The following is a 12,521-nucleotide window of genomic DNA, read 5'->3' on the forward strand; positions in this document are numbered from 1 at the left end:
CAAGGGCTTTTACAAAAAAAGCTAACTTGGACAGCCATACAATGGCCAAAACATAAACCATATCTCAACTTATCTCCGTTTAAGTCATTTTAAATCAGTCACTCTAGGATGACTAGGTGTCCTTGTTAGCTGTGCCTCCTCCTCCACCCAGGGTCCATCGGGGGGCAAGGTGGCAGGGGTCAGAGGTCATATGGTGAGAAGCTCCAAAGGCAGAGTCACAGGGGTGGTGGGAGAGATGATGGGGGGGGGGGTCTAGCCGCTGTCGGAGGAGGTGTGAGGAGCGGTGGAGGGGAGGGTCTATTTGCTGTCGAAGGAGGTGTGAGGAGCAGTGGAGGGGGAGGGGGGGGCTAGCCACTGTCGGAGGAGGTGTGAGGAGCAGTGGAGGGGGACCGTCGCCGGCGGGCCGTGGAGGTCCAGGAGCGCTCGGAGCGCTCGGAACCCAGCGAGGCGGGCCGGAAGCGGTGCAGGAAGCTGTCCAGGAAGTCCTGCTGCTGCTGGGAGACGGCCTGGGAGATCAGGCAGGGCAGAGCTTGCAGGCTGCCTGTCACAGAGTCCAGCTTGTCCTCCAGGGTGCCGATGCGCTTGTCCAGCTCCTCACTCCTCTCCTGGAGCTCGGACACCAGATCATACATCACATTCTGGGTCTGGTGGGGGAAGGTTAGAGTTAGTTCTTCATCTAGGGTTAGAGATATCATCTAGAGTTAGAGATATCATCTAGGATAGGATAGAGAGAACTCTTAACTCTTAACCCTAACCAGTCCTGGGGATGGGAGGGTCTGGCAGGAAAAGCAAACATACATTAAAGCCAGAGCTTCAGAACCCTTTAAAAAGATACCTGCAGTGCAAATGCCACCCACATCAATGGCTACCATCCCTTTGAACAACCCCTATCATCATCACTCCCAGGCCCCCAGTCCCCCAGCCCACCAGCACCAGACCTCCATCCCAGCACCCCAGCCCCCCAGTTCCCTAGCCCCCCACTCACCCAGTCCTCCAGTCCCTGTCCTTACCTTAGCCAGGTCTACCAAAGTGTTGGCCTGGTCATTCAGCTTCCTCTGCTCCATCTTCACACTGCGCAGTCTGGGTGACAGAGAGAGGTAGAGGAGGAGGGGAGGAGGAGGGAGGATAAAGGGAGGAAGAGGGGAGGAGGGAGGAGAGCAAATATCTGTAGTCAGGAGAGCTCTCTCTCTGAGGTGGGGCGGGCGAGAGAGAGCCTGCATGCATGTAGATCTGGTCATCGCCATAGCAACACATGCAAACACTAACAGAATCTATGAGTCAAATCAAACGGTTGAGTCTTTCAGAGTGTTGACATGCCCTTTGTGTGTATGTGTCTACATGTCTTTCTTAGACACATTCAGAAACACCAGTCAGGGAGACAGATTTCCATGGGTTTGCAATCGGGGACCTGTAGCTCTAAAACACAGATGTCTGGGCAGCATATCATGATGCATCATTTTGGGGGACTGAAACTGTTGTATCGGTCTTCGCTTATAATAACGCTAGTTACAGGAGCAGTGTGGTTCTAGTTAGAGGAACAGTGTGGTTCTAGTTAGAGGAACAGTGTGGTTCTAGTTACAGGAGCAGTGTGGTTCTAGTTAGAGGAGCAGTGTGGTTCTAGTTAGAGGAACAGTGTGGTTCTAGTTACAGGAGCAGTGTGGTTCTAGTTAGAGGAACAGTGTGGTTCTAGTTACAGGAGCAGTGTGGTTCTAGTTAGAGGAACAGTGTGGTTCTAGTTAGAGGAGCAGTGTGGTTCTAGTTAGAGGAACAGTGTGGTTCTAGTTACAGGAGCAGTGTGGTTCTAGTTAGAGGAGCAGTGTGGTTCTAGTTACAGGAGCAGTGTGGTTCTAGTTAGAGGAGCAGTGTGGTTCAAGTTAGAGGAGATATGTGGTTCTAGTTACAGGAACAGTGTGGTTCTAGTTACAGGAACAGTGTGGTTCTAGTTAGAGGAGCAGTGTGGTTCTAGTTACAGGAACAGTGTGGTTCTAGTTAGAGGAGCAGTGTGGTTCTAGTTAGAGGAGATATGTGGTTCTAGTTACAGGAACAGTGTGGTTCTAGTTAGAGGAGCAGTGTGGTTCAAGTTAGAGGAGATATGTGGTTCTAGTTACAGGAACAGTGTGGTTCTAGTTACAGGAACAGTGTGGTTCTATTTAGAGGAGCAGTGTGGTTCTAGTTACAGGAACAGTGTGGTTCTAGTTAGAGGAGCAGTGTGGTTCTAGTTAGAGGAGATATGTGGTTCTAGTTACAGGAACAGTGTGGTTCTAGTTACAGGAGCAGTGTGGTTCTAGTTACAGGAACAGTGTGGTTCTAGTTACAGGAACAGTGTGGTTCTAGTTACAGGAACAGTGTGGTTCTAGTTACAGGAGCAGTGTGGTTGTTGTTAGAGAGGGAGAGTGAAGGTCACCCTAAACAGCCCAAAACAACAATAGGGAGACAGACATGTGGCCCAGACCGTGACCCTGGGCATGAGACTGCGATGCAGGATAATATAGCCAGGACACAAGCTATATTAATCAGAGATGGATGGACTGTGTTGGCCAGACCAGAACCTCTCACCAGACCAGAACCCTTAATCTGGATTCATTCAGAGCATGGGTGTAGATGGAGCACGGCCAGCATCCAGCATTTCATCAGGATTCATGCAGTCAAAGACATGGATGTAAAGGGAGGAGGAGAGGAGGAGAGGAGGAGACAGAGGGAGGACATAGAAGACTCAACTTACTTCTGAGCTCTGCAGTGAGAGAGCAAAACAAAGACAGAACACAGTACAGGTTTAAACCCACAACATTCACGAACCACTCAACCATTACACCTTCCACTGTAAGCACAGGGGAGGGAGGAGGGGGTAAGGTGGGGAGAGAGGGTAAGAGTAGGGTAGAGGGAGGACAGGGGGAGGGAGGGGAGGGGAAGGACAAGGGGGAGGGAGGGGAGGGAGGGAGGGAGGGGAAGGGGGATGGGACGGGAGGGGAGGGGGAGGACAAGGGGAGGAAAGTGGGAGGGCAGGGTAGGGTAGGAGTATTATAGTGCACTGTTGATTAAGTTTACAACAATGTGTTTGTGTATTATATAGAGATGGAGAGGAAGTGTATGTATCTTATCCTATTATAATTACAGGAAATAGTTGACAGTGGTAAAGGAAGTGACATTAGAAAAGTTAGTAATATTGAACAGTGCAGCTCATACAGCTGTAACAACTGAGGAGGCTGCAGACTGAGGCAGCAGGGAGGGAGACTCACTGGTGGATAGCCTGGAGGAACTTGCGTTGATGTTTTCGCACCTTGGCGTGGTCGATCTTCTTTACCAGTTTGGTGTGTTTGTATATAAGCCAAGTTTCCCTGAGTACATTGGCAGCTGTGTTCTTGACCTGACGACAATAAAAGAGCCACTATGAACCAGGAACAATATTCTCATACACACAGACACACACGCGCACGCACACACAACATATTCACACTTGCAGACAAACACGTCTATTCTAATAATTCTTCCATCATTACTAAAATGGATCTACAGAACATTAGTGAGCTTCACCGTGACTATGCTGCCACCCATGAAAGGAACACCTACTCGTTTGCAGAGCTGTGTGTCCATCATGAAGTTGTGCACATGCTTCTCAGCCTTGGTCAGCTCCAGCTTCCTGGCTACCACGGCAACCACCAGGGCTGTACATCCAGCTCCCTGTTGGACACAGACATGGTTAGATCACTAGAACTTGTGTTCAGGGTTGAAGCTTGAACCCCAACCCTGTTCATCTCTGCTCCCTTACCTGTGATGCAATCCCTGTTCATCCCTGCTCCCTTACATGTGATGCTATCCCTGTTCATCCCTGCTCCCTTACCTGTGATACTATCCCTGTTCATCTCTGCTCCCTTACCTGTGATGCTATCCCTGTTCATCCCTGCTCCCTTACCTGTGATGCAATCCCTGTTCATCCCTGCTCCCTTACCTGTGATGTAATCCCTGTTCATCCCTGCTCCCTTACCTGTGATGCAATCCCTGTCTATCCCAGCTCCCTTTAGCTTTGGATGTATGCAGTTGGCTCCATGTGGCCCAAGTTTACATTGAGATACCTACCATGATGCCGGTCAGTAGACACACCCCTTTGCCACAGTACGTGTGAGGGACCATGTCTCCGTAGCCGATGGACAGGAAGGTGATGGAGATGAGCCACATGGCTCCCAGGAAGTTACTGGTCACCTCCTGCTTGTCATGATACCTACAGGAAGGAAGAGAGAAACAGAGGAGGACAAACATCAGAGACACAGTACACCGTAACATGACCTCGCATGCTGGAGAGGGCCATGAACTAACACAGAAGGGTGGGAAAGAAAAGAGGAGGAATGAAATAAACATGTGCATAGTGTTTCACCTGTTTTAACATGCCTGGCTGAACAGCACGCCTAGTGGAACCCAATCTACTGTGGGAACTAATGGGGAAACGCAATAGCAGGAGAGAAGAAGCACCAGATTCAGATCTACCTTTGATTTGTAGTTGTTTCTCAAAAGGGTGAATGAAGATACACATTCACTGGGCAAAGAAATATACATACTAGTGTAATGTAAACATGTCAATATCTATGACTGTATGTGATATCTGTAAAATAAAATTTGATTCTGTAGTGATGGTTATCCACTCCTCGGTCAAACATGTTTGTCCAGCAGCATGGAGCATGGATGACATGGCCCAGAAATGAAGCCTATTTAATTAGCATCAAATCCTCAGCATTCATATTACAACATTATGGGACGTGACGGGGATGACTGAGAACTTGTGGTATGGCAACAGTAGCCCCACATGGCCATTCACTATTCATCCGATATTATCAGATTCAATGTTCGATTAACATTGTGTTTTTTAAACAAGAATTGCTGACTCACGTAAGCAGACATACCTCCAAACATGTTTGCTTTAAAGAGACAGTGGATTTGTCCCCTCATAAGAATTGGGCTTCGGAATGCGCATTATCACTTCAAATATGTTGTTTGCTGAAAATGGCTCTCAGCTCCCATCATCATCAACAACCAGGCTTGATAGACAAGCTTGTCAAAACCCAAAGCAGAAAACCGCATATGTCAACATTGATGAGGATGCCTACCCCTACCACAGCCCTATTCCCTCATCAAAGCTGTCCTGATACGGAGGTGTCTTGGAGAGGACCAAACTGAAAAACTGTTTAATCTGTTGTTCAGCTAATTAAAAGTTATTTCATCCAATCAGAAAAAGTTATTGGCAACACTGCCCAGTGACCCAGCATGTGGAATACAAAATGGCTGCAACAACTGGGCCTAATTAAAGTTCATACTGGATCACTGAGAGCAGAAGGTCAAACACAAAGACTAAACGTCTTTCATACTGAAGGTTTCTGAGAATAGCTTCTCCAAAACAGCTTCCTCTTGCTAAAGAAGTGACCATGCCCACAGCAGCCTCCTCGTCTCTGCTGAAACCCTGATCTGACTCAGTTTTGTTCATGCTCCAAGTCAGGGAACTCCAAACAAGAGGTCTTGTTAACCCCGACTAAGTGTGTTGATGCTCCTGGGCATGCAGAGAGGAAGTGCAGAACCATGCAGGCAGAACAAAGATGGCTGCGCCCTGCATGCTGAGAAGCCAGTATATTGAGAGCAAGGAGAGCGAGATCTAACCTTACAGACCCTGGACACATACTGCAGGAGAGCAGAGTGCATTGTGGGAGTTGTAGTTTTGTACAGTGTGTAATTTGTTAGTGGGTGGAATGGGGAAAGTTACAGGCTTAGTGTCTCTGACGCACATGTTTCCTTCCCTTCTTGCCTGCCTCAGGTACCAGGGACAGGCCTGACTCTCCTGCCTGCCTCAGGTACCAGGGAGAGGCCTGACTTTCCTGCCTGCCTCAGGTACCAGGGACAGGCCTGACTCTCCTGCCTGCCTCAGGTACCAGGGACAGGCCTGACTCAGGTACCAAGACAGGCCTACCATCCTGCCTCAGGTACCAGGACAAGCCTGACTCTCCTGCCTGCCTCAGGTAACAGGGACAAGCCTGACTCAGGTACCAAGACAGGCCTGCCTCAGGTACCAAGACAGGCCTACCATCCTGCCTCAGGTACCAGGACAGGCCTGACTCTCCTGCCTGCCTCAGGTACCAGGGACAAGCCTGACTCAGGTACCAAGACAGGCCTGCCTCAGGTACCAAGACAGGCCTACCATCCTGCCTCAAGGTACCAGGACAGGCCTGACTCTCCTGCCTGACTCAGGTACCAAGACAGGCCTACTATCCTGCCTCAGGTACCAGGACAGGCCTGACTCTCCTGCCTTACTCAGGTACCAGGACAGGTCTGCCTCAGGTACCAGGACAGGCCTGCCTCAGGACAGGCTACACATTCCCAGACTCAGACTGGAGGCACTCAGAAGGTTCTCAAAGGATTTTTTCAGATTAACGGTTCCCTCTTCAAGGTGAGACGTAGAGACATGAGAGAAAGGCTTTTTCAAATAATGTTTTTATTGTACATGTATTTTCTTTTAATCTTAAACCAATATCTATGAAATGACACTAGTATGAGGTTAAATTACAACAGAGTTAGGTATAAGGTTCCTCTGTGGTTTAGGGTTACACTGTGGTTTAGGTTTGGGATTCCACTGTGGCATCTTGGGTTAGGGTTCCACATCTAGACCAATTTGTTAACTTCTGGTAGAACATCCCTTAGTGAAGGCTTACTTTTCAAAAGCAGAATATGGTTGATGTCCGCTATATGTATTAGGCTGTCTTGACTAGTAACCCTAACCCTAGTCAAGCTCAGGAGAAACACACTGAAAAATCATATTTAATTTTTTTGAAAGCTCTCAATATACCGTATTGAGTGTTGGCATGGAGAAGAGCTGGCACCACTTCCAACCTACACAAGATCACCTTTCACATCCCCAGACACAGCCAACACTAGAATAACCACTACAACACTACTGGGCATCGGAACTAGGAATCAAGTATTTGTGACTACTGTAGGACTACCCTCCCAAGTCCTGCAATAGAAATACCCTCCCAAGTACTGCAATTAGGAATACCTTCCCAAGTACTGCAAACAGATCAGTGTGTTATGTCTGTGTGTAGTAGCTATGACAGCTAGGCTAAGTCCTGCTGCATTCTGTGGTTACTTTGCACCATGTCTGGTTCATACAGATCCTTCCTTGGCTCTATTTAAATCCTGTTAGAACTAAGATCAGGAGTCAGTTGGCTAAGCGGTGAGGGAATTGGGCTAGTAATCCGAAGGTTGCCAGTTCGATTCCCGGTCATGCCGACTGACGTTGTGTCCTTTGGAAAGACACTTCACCCTACTTGCCTCGGGGGAATGTCCCTGTACTTACTGTAAGTCGCTCTGGATAAGAGTGTCTGCTAAATGACTAAATGTAAATGTAAGATCTGAGCCTTGATTTCTGCTGCCCTGCTCTGTGTATACACACTATTTTGTAAGATATTTAGGATAAAAGTGTAAAATGAATTAAATGTGTTAATATATTTTTTTACTGAATTCATATGTCTCCCCGTCCGGGTGATCATGGACTGACAGGTGAAACTAAGCCACAGCAACAAGTTAGGTTCAACAGGTGAGGTTTAGCCGCAGCAAAAAGGGTTTGGGATGTCTTCACTCTAAACTTCTGAACAATTACATTGCACGTCGAACCAAAATGCAAAGCTAGAGCTTCAAATACATTCTAGTAAAAGTAGTTAATAGATTAAGCATGAACTAAACTAAACCAAGTATCTACTTGATGTTGGATCTCAGATAAGCACATGCAGTAAAGCTCAGAGCCCTGACACCTCAACCAATCTGATGACAGAACAGAGAGACCTCTCATAATGTCATGGAAATACAGGACACATCCTGGTTAACCCTCTCTATCTACTGTGCGTCAGGGTTCCATCTGCTGGGGAGGAAAGGTCTCATCTCCTCACACCTGCTACAGGGCTAGGGTTGGGGAAGCCATAGGTATACTGCTAGAGTCAGGTGAGAAACTACCGTCTCAAGTAGCCTGGAAGGGTTTAATTTCAGCTGGAGAGGATGTGAGTTAGATAAAGAATAGAGAGAGGGAAGGGGGGTGGCGGAGAGAAGGGGGAGAGAGAGAAGGGGAGAGAGAGGAAAGGGAGAGAGAGGAAGGGAGAGAGAGAGAGGAAAGGGAGAGTGGAAGATGAGGATGATGAAGCTAGGGACGGGGTGGGGGGAAGGGAGGGGGAGGGGGGGAAGGGAGGGGGAGGGCAGTAGAGAATACAATACACCAATTTTTCTTACAGTGTTTATGTACATCTGTTTGGACTTATATTGGTGCAGCACTAGCTTAGATCTCATGTACATCTGTTTGGACTTATATTGGTGCAGCACTAGCTTAGATCTCATGTACATCTGTTTGGACTTATATTGATGCAGCACTAGCTTAGATCTCATGTACATCTGTTTGGACTTATATTGGTGCAGCACTAGCTTAGATCTCATGTACATCTGTTTGGACTTATATTGGTGCAGCACTAGCTTAGATCTCATGTACATCTGTTTGGACTTATATTGGTGCAGCACTAGCTTAGATCTCATGTACATCTGTTTGGACTTATATTGATGCAGCACTAGCTTAGATCTCATGTACATCTGTTTGGACTTATATTGATGCAGCACTAGCTTAGATCTCATGTACATCTGTTTGGACTCATATTGATGCAGCACTAGCTTAGATCTCATGTACATCTGTTTGGACTCATATTGATGCAGCACTAGCTTAGATCTCATGTACATCTGTTTGGACTCATATTGATGCAGCACTAGCTTAGATCTCATGTACATCTGTTTGGACTCATATTGATGCAGCACTAGCTTAGATCTCATGTACATCTGTTTGGACTTATATTGGTGCAGCACTAGCTTAGATCTCATGTACATCTGTTTGGACTCATATTGATGCAGCACTAGCCTGCACCCTGCACACCCACTAGCTTACATCTCAGCCAGCATGCCATGCCAGGAGGGTCATGGGTTAGGGGGTCAGGGTTAGGGTGTCAGGGTTAGGGTCAGAGCCAGGTCAGGAGGCCATGGTGTCAGGCTCAGGGTCAGAGCAAGGGTCAGGGTGTTAGGGTTAGGGAGTTTAGAAAACAGCCAGTATGCCTGATGTTGACAGCAGGTACATGTCCCAGAGCATCAGGGACTGTTTGAAAACAAAACATTTGATGAACCACACCTCCGGTCCTCCCACCAAATCTCATGTAACCTCACCCCCACCCAACAAGGTGACTTCCTGATGGATGGGAGCCCAGCCAATCACAGTATGTGCGATTCTGACATCACTGCACACTCAAACCTAGCTGTCTGGAGACACAGAGTCTGCTTCACAGTCTCTCAGGGGTCAGGTTAGGGGTCAGGGGTCTGGTTAGGGGTCAGGGTTCAGGTTAGGATTCAGGGTCAGGTTATGGGTCAGGGTTAGGGTAATGCCAGATGTTGTCCTTCCTGTATGTGCTTAGACAAATTAAATAAAAAATAACCCAAACAATGTAAAAAATACAACTTGGACAAATGACTAGACATTTCTGAAAGCACTGCATGAATATGTATCTGAGATTCAACAGGCTCAGTCGAGATAAAATGAGACTGGTTGGGAGTGTGTGAGAACACGTTATTCAATCAGTCCGGCCAGAGACCTGATGGGATGATAGTGTGGCGGAGGACGAAGGAGAAAGAAGCTTTTGTTCCTCAGCAAATCTCTGAAGTAGATGCTAAGAGCAGCTACACTATGGATCTATAACAATTGCATCAGGCAGCGGAATGAAAACAGAGAAGGTCCCTCAGGCGTGCAGTCAAGGTGACTTGAAGGAGTTGCTCCATTTTAGCACAGTCTCTTCCCTTCGTCCTTTTATTCCCCCATCCCCTCCTCTTTACTCTCCTCCTCTTCTTTCCCTCCTCTTCTCTTCCTTCACCTCCTCTTTCCCTCCTTTTCCTCCTGCTCCCCCTAGCCCCACCCTCCTCGTCCTCCCCTTTCCCTCATACTCCCTAGCCCCACCTTCCTCGTCCTCCCATTTCCCTCATACTCCCTAGCCCCACCCTCCTCGTCCTCCCCTTTCCCTCATACTCCCTAGCCCCACCCTCCTCGTCCTCCCCTTTCCCTCATACTCCCTAGCCCCACCCTCCTCGTCCTCCCCTTTCCCTCATACTCCCTAGCCCCACCCTCCTCGTCCTCCCCTTTCCCTCATACTCCCTAGCCCCACCCTCCTCGTCCTCCCCTTTCCCTCATACTCCCTAGCCCCACCCTCCTCGTCCTCCCCTTTCCCTCATACTCCCTAGCCCCACCCTCCTCGTCCTCCCCTTTCCCTCATACTCCCTAGCCCCACCCTCCTCGTCCTCCCCTTTCCCTCATACTCCCTAGCCCCACCCTCCTCGTCCTCCCCTTTCCCTCCTCCTTTTCCTCCCCCACCTCCTCCTTCTCTCCCCCAACCCTCCTACTCTATCGTAGCCCCACCATAGTGTTTCCTTGTCTCATAGCCTCACCATAGTGTCTCCTAGCCCCACCATAGTGTCTCATTGTCTCCTAGCCTCACCATAGTGTCTCCTAGCCCCACCATAGTGTCTCCTAGTCTCACCATAGTGTCTCCTAGCCCCACCATAGTGTCTCCTTGTCTCCTAGCCTCACCATAGTGTCTCCTAGCCCCACCATAGTGTCTCTTAGTCTCACCATAGTGTCTCCTAGACTCACCATAGTGTCTCCTTGTCTCATAGCCTCACCATAGTGTTTCCTAGCCCCACCATAGTGTCTCCTTGTCTCCTAGCCTCACCATAGTGTCTCCTAGCCCCACCATAGTGTATCCTAGTCTCCTAGCCTCACCATAGTGTCTCTTTGTCTCCTAGCCCCACCATAGTGTCTCCTTGTCTCTTAGCCCCACCACAGTGTCTCCTAGCCCCACCATAGTTTTTCCTAGCCCCACCATAGTGTCTCCTCGTCTCCCAGCCGATCCGCCACCCTTCCCTCCCTCCCTCCTCCTCAGCCTCTCTCACCAACCCCACCCCTCCATCCCCCCTCTCCCCTCCCCTCCTTCTGTCTCATCCCCTCCCCCCTTGCAGCAGTAGTGGTACCAGCTCAGTGCAGAATGACAGGGTTCCATGGCTGGAGAGAGAGAACTCACATGGCATCCCTAGAGAGCAGCGTAGTGGGGAAATAGAAAGTAAAACAAAACATTATGCACACCACACACACAAATACACACACAGACCTCCACACACACACACACACACACACACACACATACCAATACATACACACATATATAAACATACACACAAACTATTAGACATTGATACCGACACACACAAACACACTCAAACACATTTACACAAACTATTAAACACAAACTCAAACACACGTTTGGGTTTGGAGCTCACACTTCAGCTGAACTACCTTCCTGTCATGCATTGTGTGAGTGTGTGTGTGTGAGTGTGTGAGCAGTGTGTGAGGGTGCGGTGTGAGTGTGTGGCGTAATTGTGGGTGTGCAGGGTGCGTAAGTGAATGACTGAGTGAGTGCATGAGTGTTTGAGTGCATGAGTGTGTGTGTGTGGGTGCGTGAGTGTGTGAGTGCGTGAGTGTGTGTGTGTAAGTGTGTGAGCGTGAGTGTGTCAGCGTGAGTTTGTGTGAGTGTGTGAGTGTGTGTGTGAGTGTGAGTGCGTGTGTGAGTGTGTGTGAGTGTGTGAACGTGTGTGTGTGAGTGTCTGAGTGTCTGAGTGTGATTGGAACAGCTGTACTGGCCTCAACACCAAACCCCTTCAACAAGCTCCTAGGATGTGTGGTTCCTGTGACACTGCTTATCAGGCTCTACATGATTAACCTGGGAGATACACACATACCTACGGACCATATGTGTTAACCTGGGAGATACACACATACCTGCGGACCATATGTGTTAACCTGGGAGATACACACATACCTGCGGACCCTATGAGGCTGGATTAGTTGAACTAAACACCAATAATACTCTTTATTTGGGCCTTTCAACTGCTGTGTAACTGCAGCAGTTCTGATGGCCCAGATGAAGCAGTGCTCTGAGGCAGAGAGGAGCAGCCCTGAGCAGGCTGGTGTCTGAGGCAGAGAGGAGCAGCCCTGAGCAGGCTGGTGTGGGGGGGTTAGGGCTTGGTCGCAGTGGGGTTAGGGGGGTTAGTCAGGTGTTAAAACAGGAAGGGTGGGGTCGGAGGCAGCAGTGGGGGGAGGAGTAGCGGGGACAGTAACAGACTGGTGGGGAAACTTCAATCCCCTGACCTTTGACCCGAACCCATCTGACCCTAACCCTGTGGACTCTCCTCCTCCTCCGCCTCCTATCCCTCCTCCTCTCTTCCTCCTCCTCCTCCTTCTCCTCCTAACCCTCCTCCTCTTCCTCCTAACCAAAAATAAACAGTTAATAAACAGTTATGCACTCAAATAAACAATTAAACACTCATGAAAAATTTAACCAGGAGGCCTCCCCCACTGGAAGCTCTAACCCTAACCTCTACAGTGATAGGGGCTCCTTCGGTACGCAGGAAGGTGTATGGGTGGC

General features: G+C 48.8%; 1 protein-coding gene across 1 annotated transcript in view; it reads right to left on the reverse strand.

Moving 5' to 3' along the window:
* Positions 1-347: 347 nt before the first annotated feature.
* kcnn1a (potassium intermediate/small conductance calcium-activated channel, subfamily N, member 1a) overlaps positions 348-12,521 on the reverse strand; it is a 28,657-nt gene continuing 16,483 nt past the window's right edge. The window contains exons 5-9 of the mRNA XM_067252576.1: positions 4,075-4,216; positions 3,568-3,678; positions 3,237-3,364; positions 1,011-1,080; positions 348-644 (exon numbers count right to left, since the gene is read on the reverse strand). Coding sequence (XP_067108677.1) covers positions 348-644; positions 1,011-1,080; positions 3,237-3,364; positions 3,568-3,678; positions 4,075-4,216 — 748 coding nt within the window. The remainder of the gene's footprint in view (positions 645-1,010; positions 1,081-3,236; positions 3,365-3,567; positions 3,679-4,074; positions 4,217-12,521) is intronic.

This window comes from Osmerus mordax, chromosome 16, assembly GCF_038355195.1.
Source record: "Osmerus mordax isolate fOsmMor3 chromosome 16, fOsmMor3.pri, whole genome shotgun sequence".
Lineage (NCBI taxonomy): Eukaryota > Metazoa > Chordata > Actinopteri > Osmeriformes > Osmeridae > Osmerus > Osmerus mordax.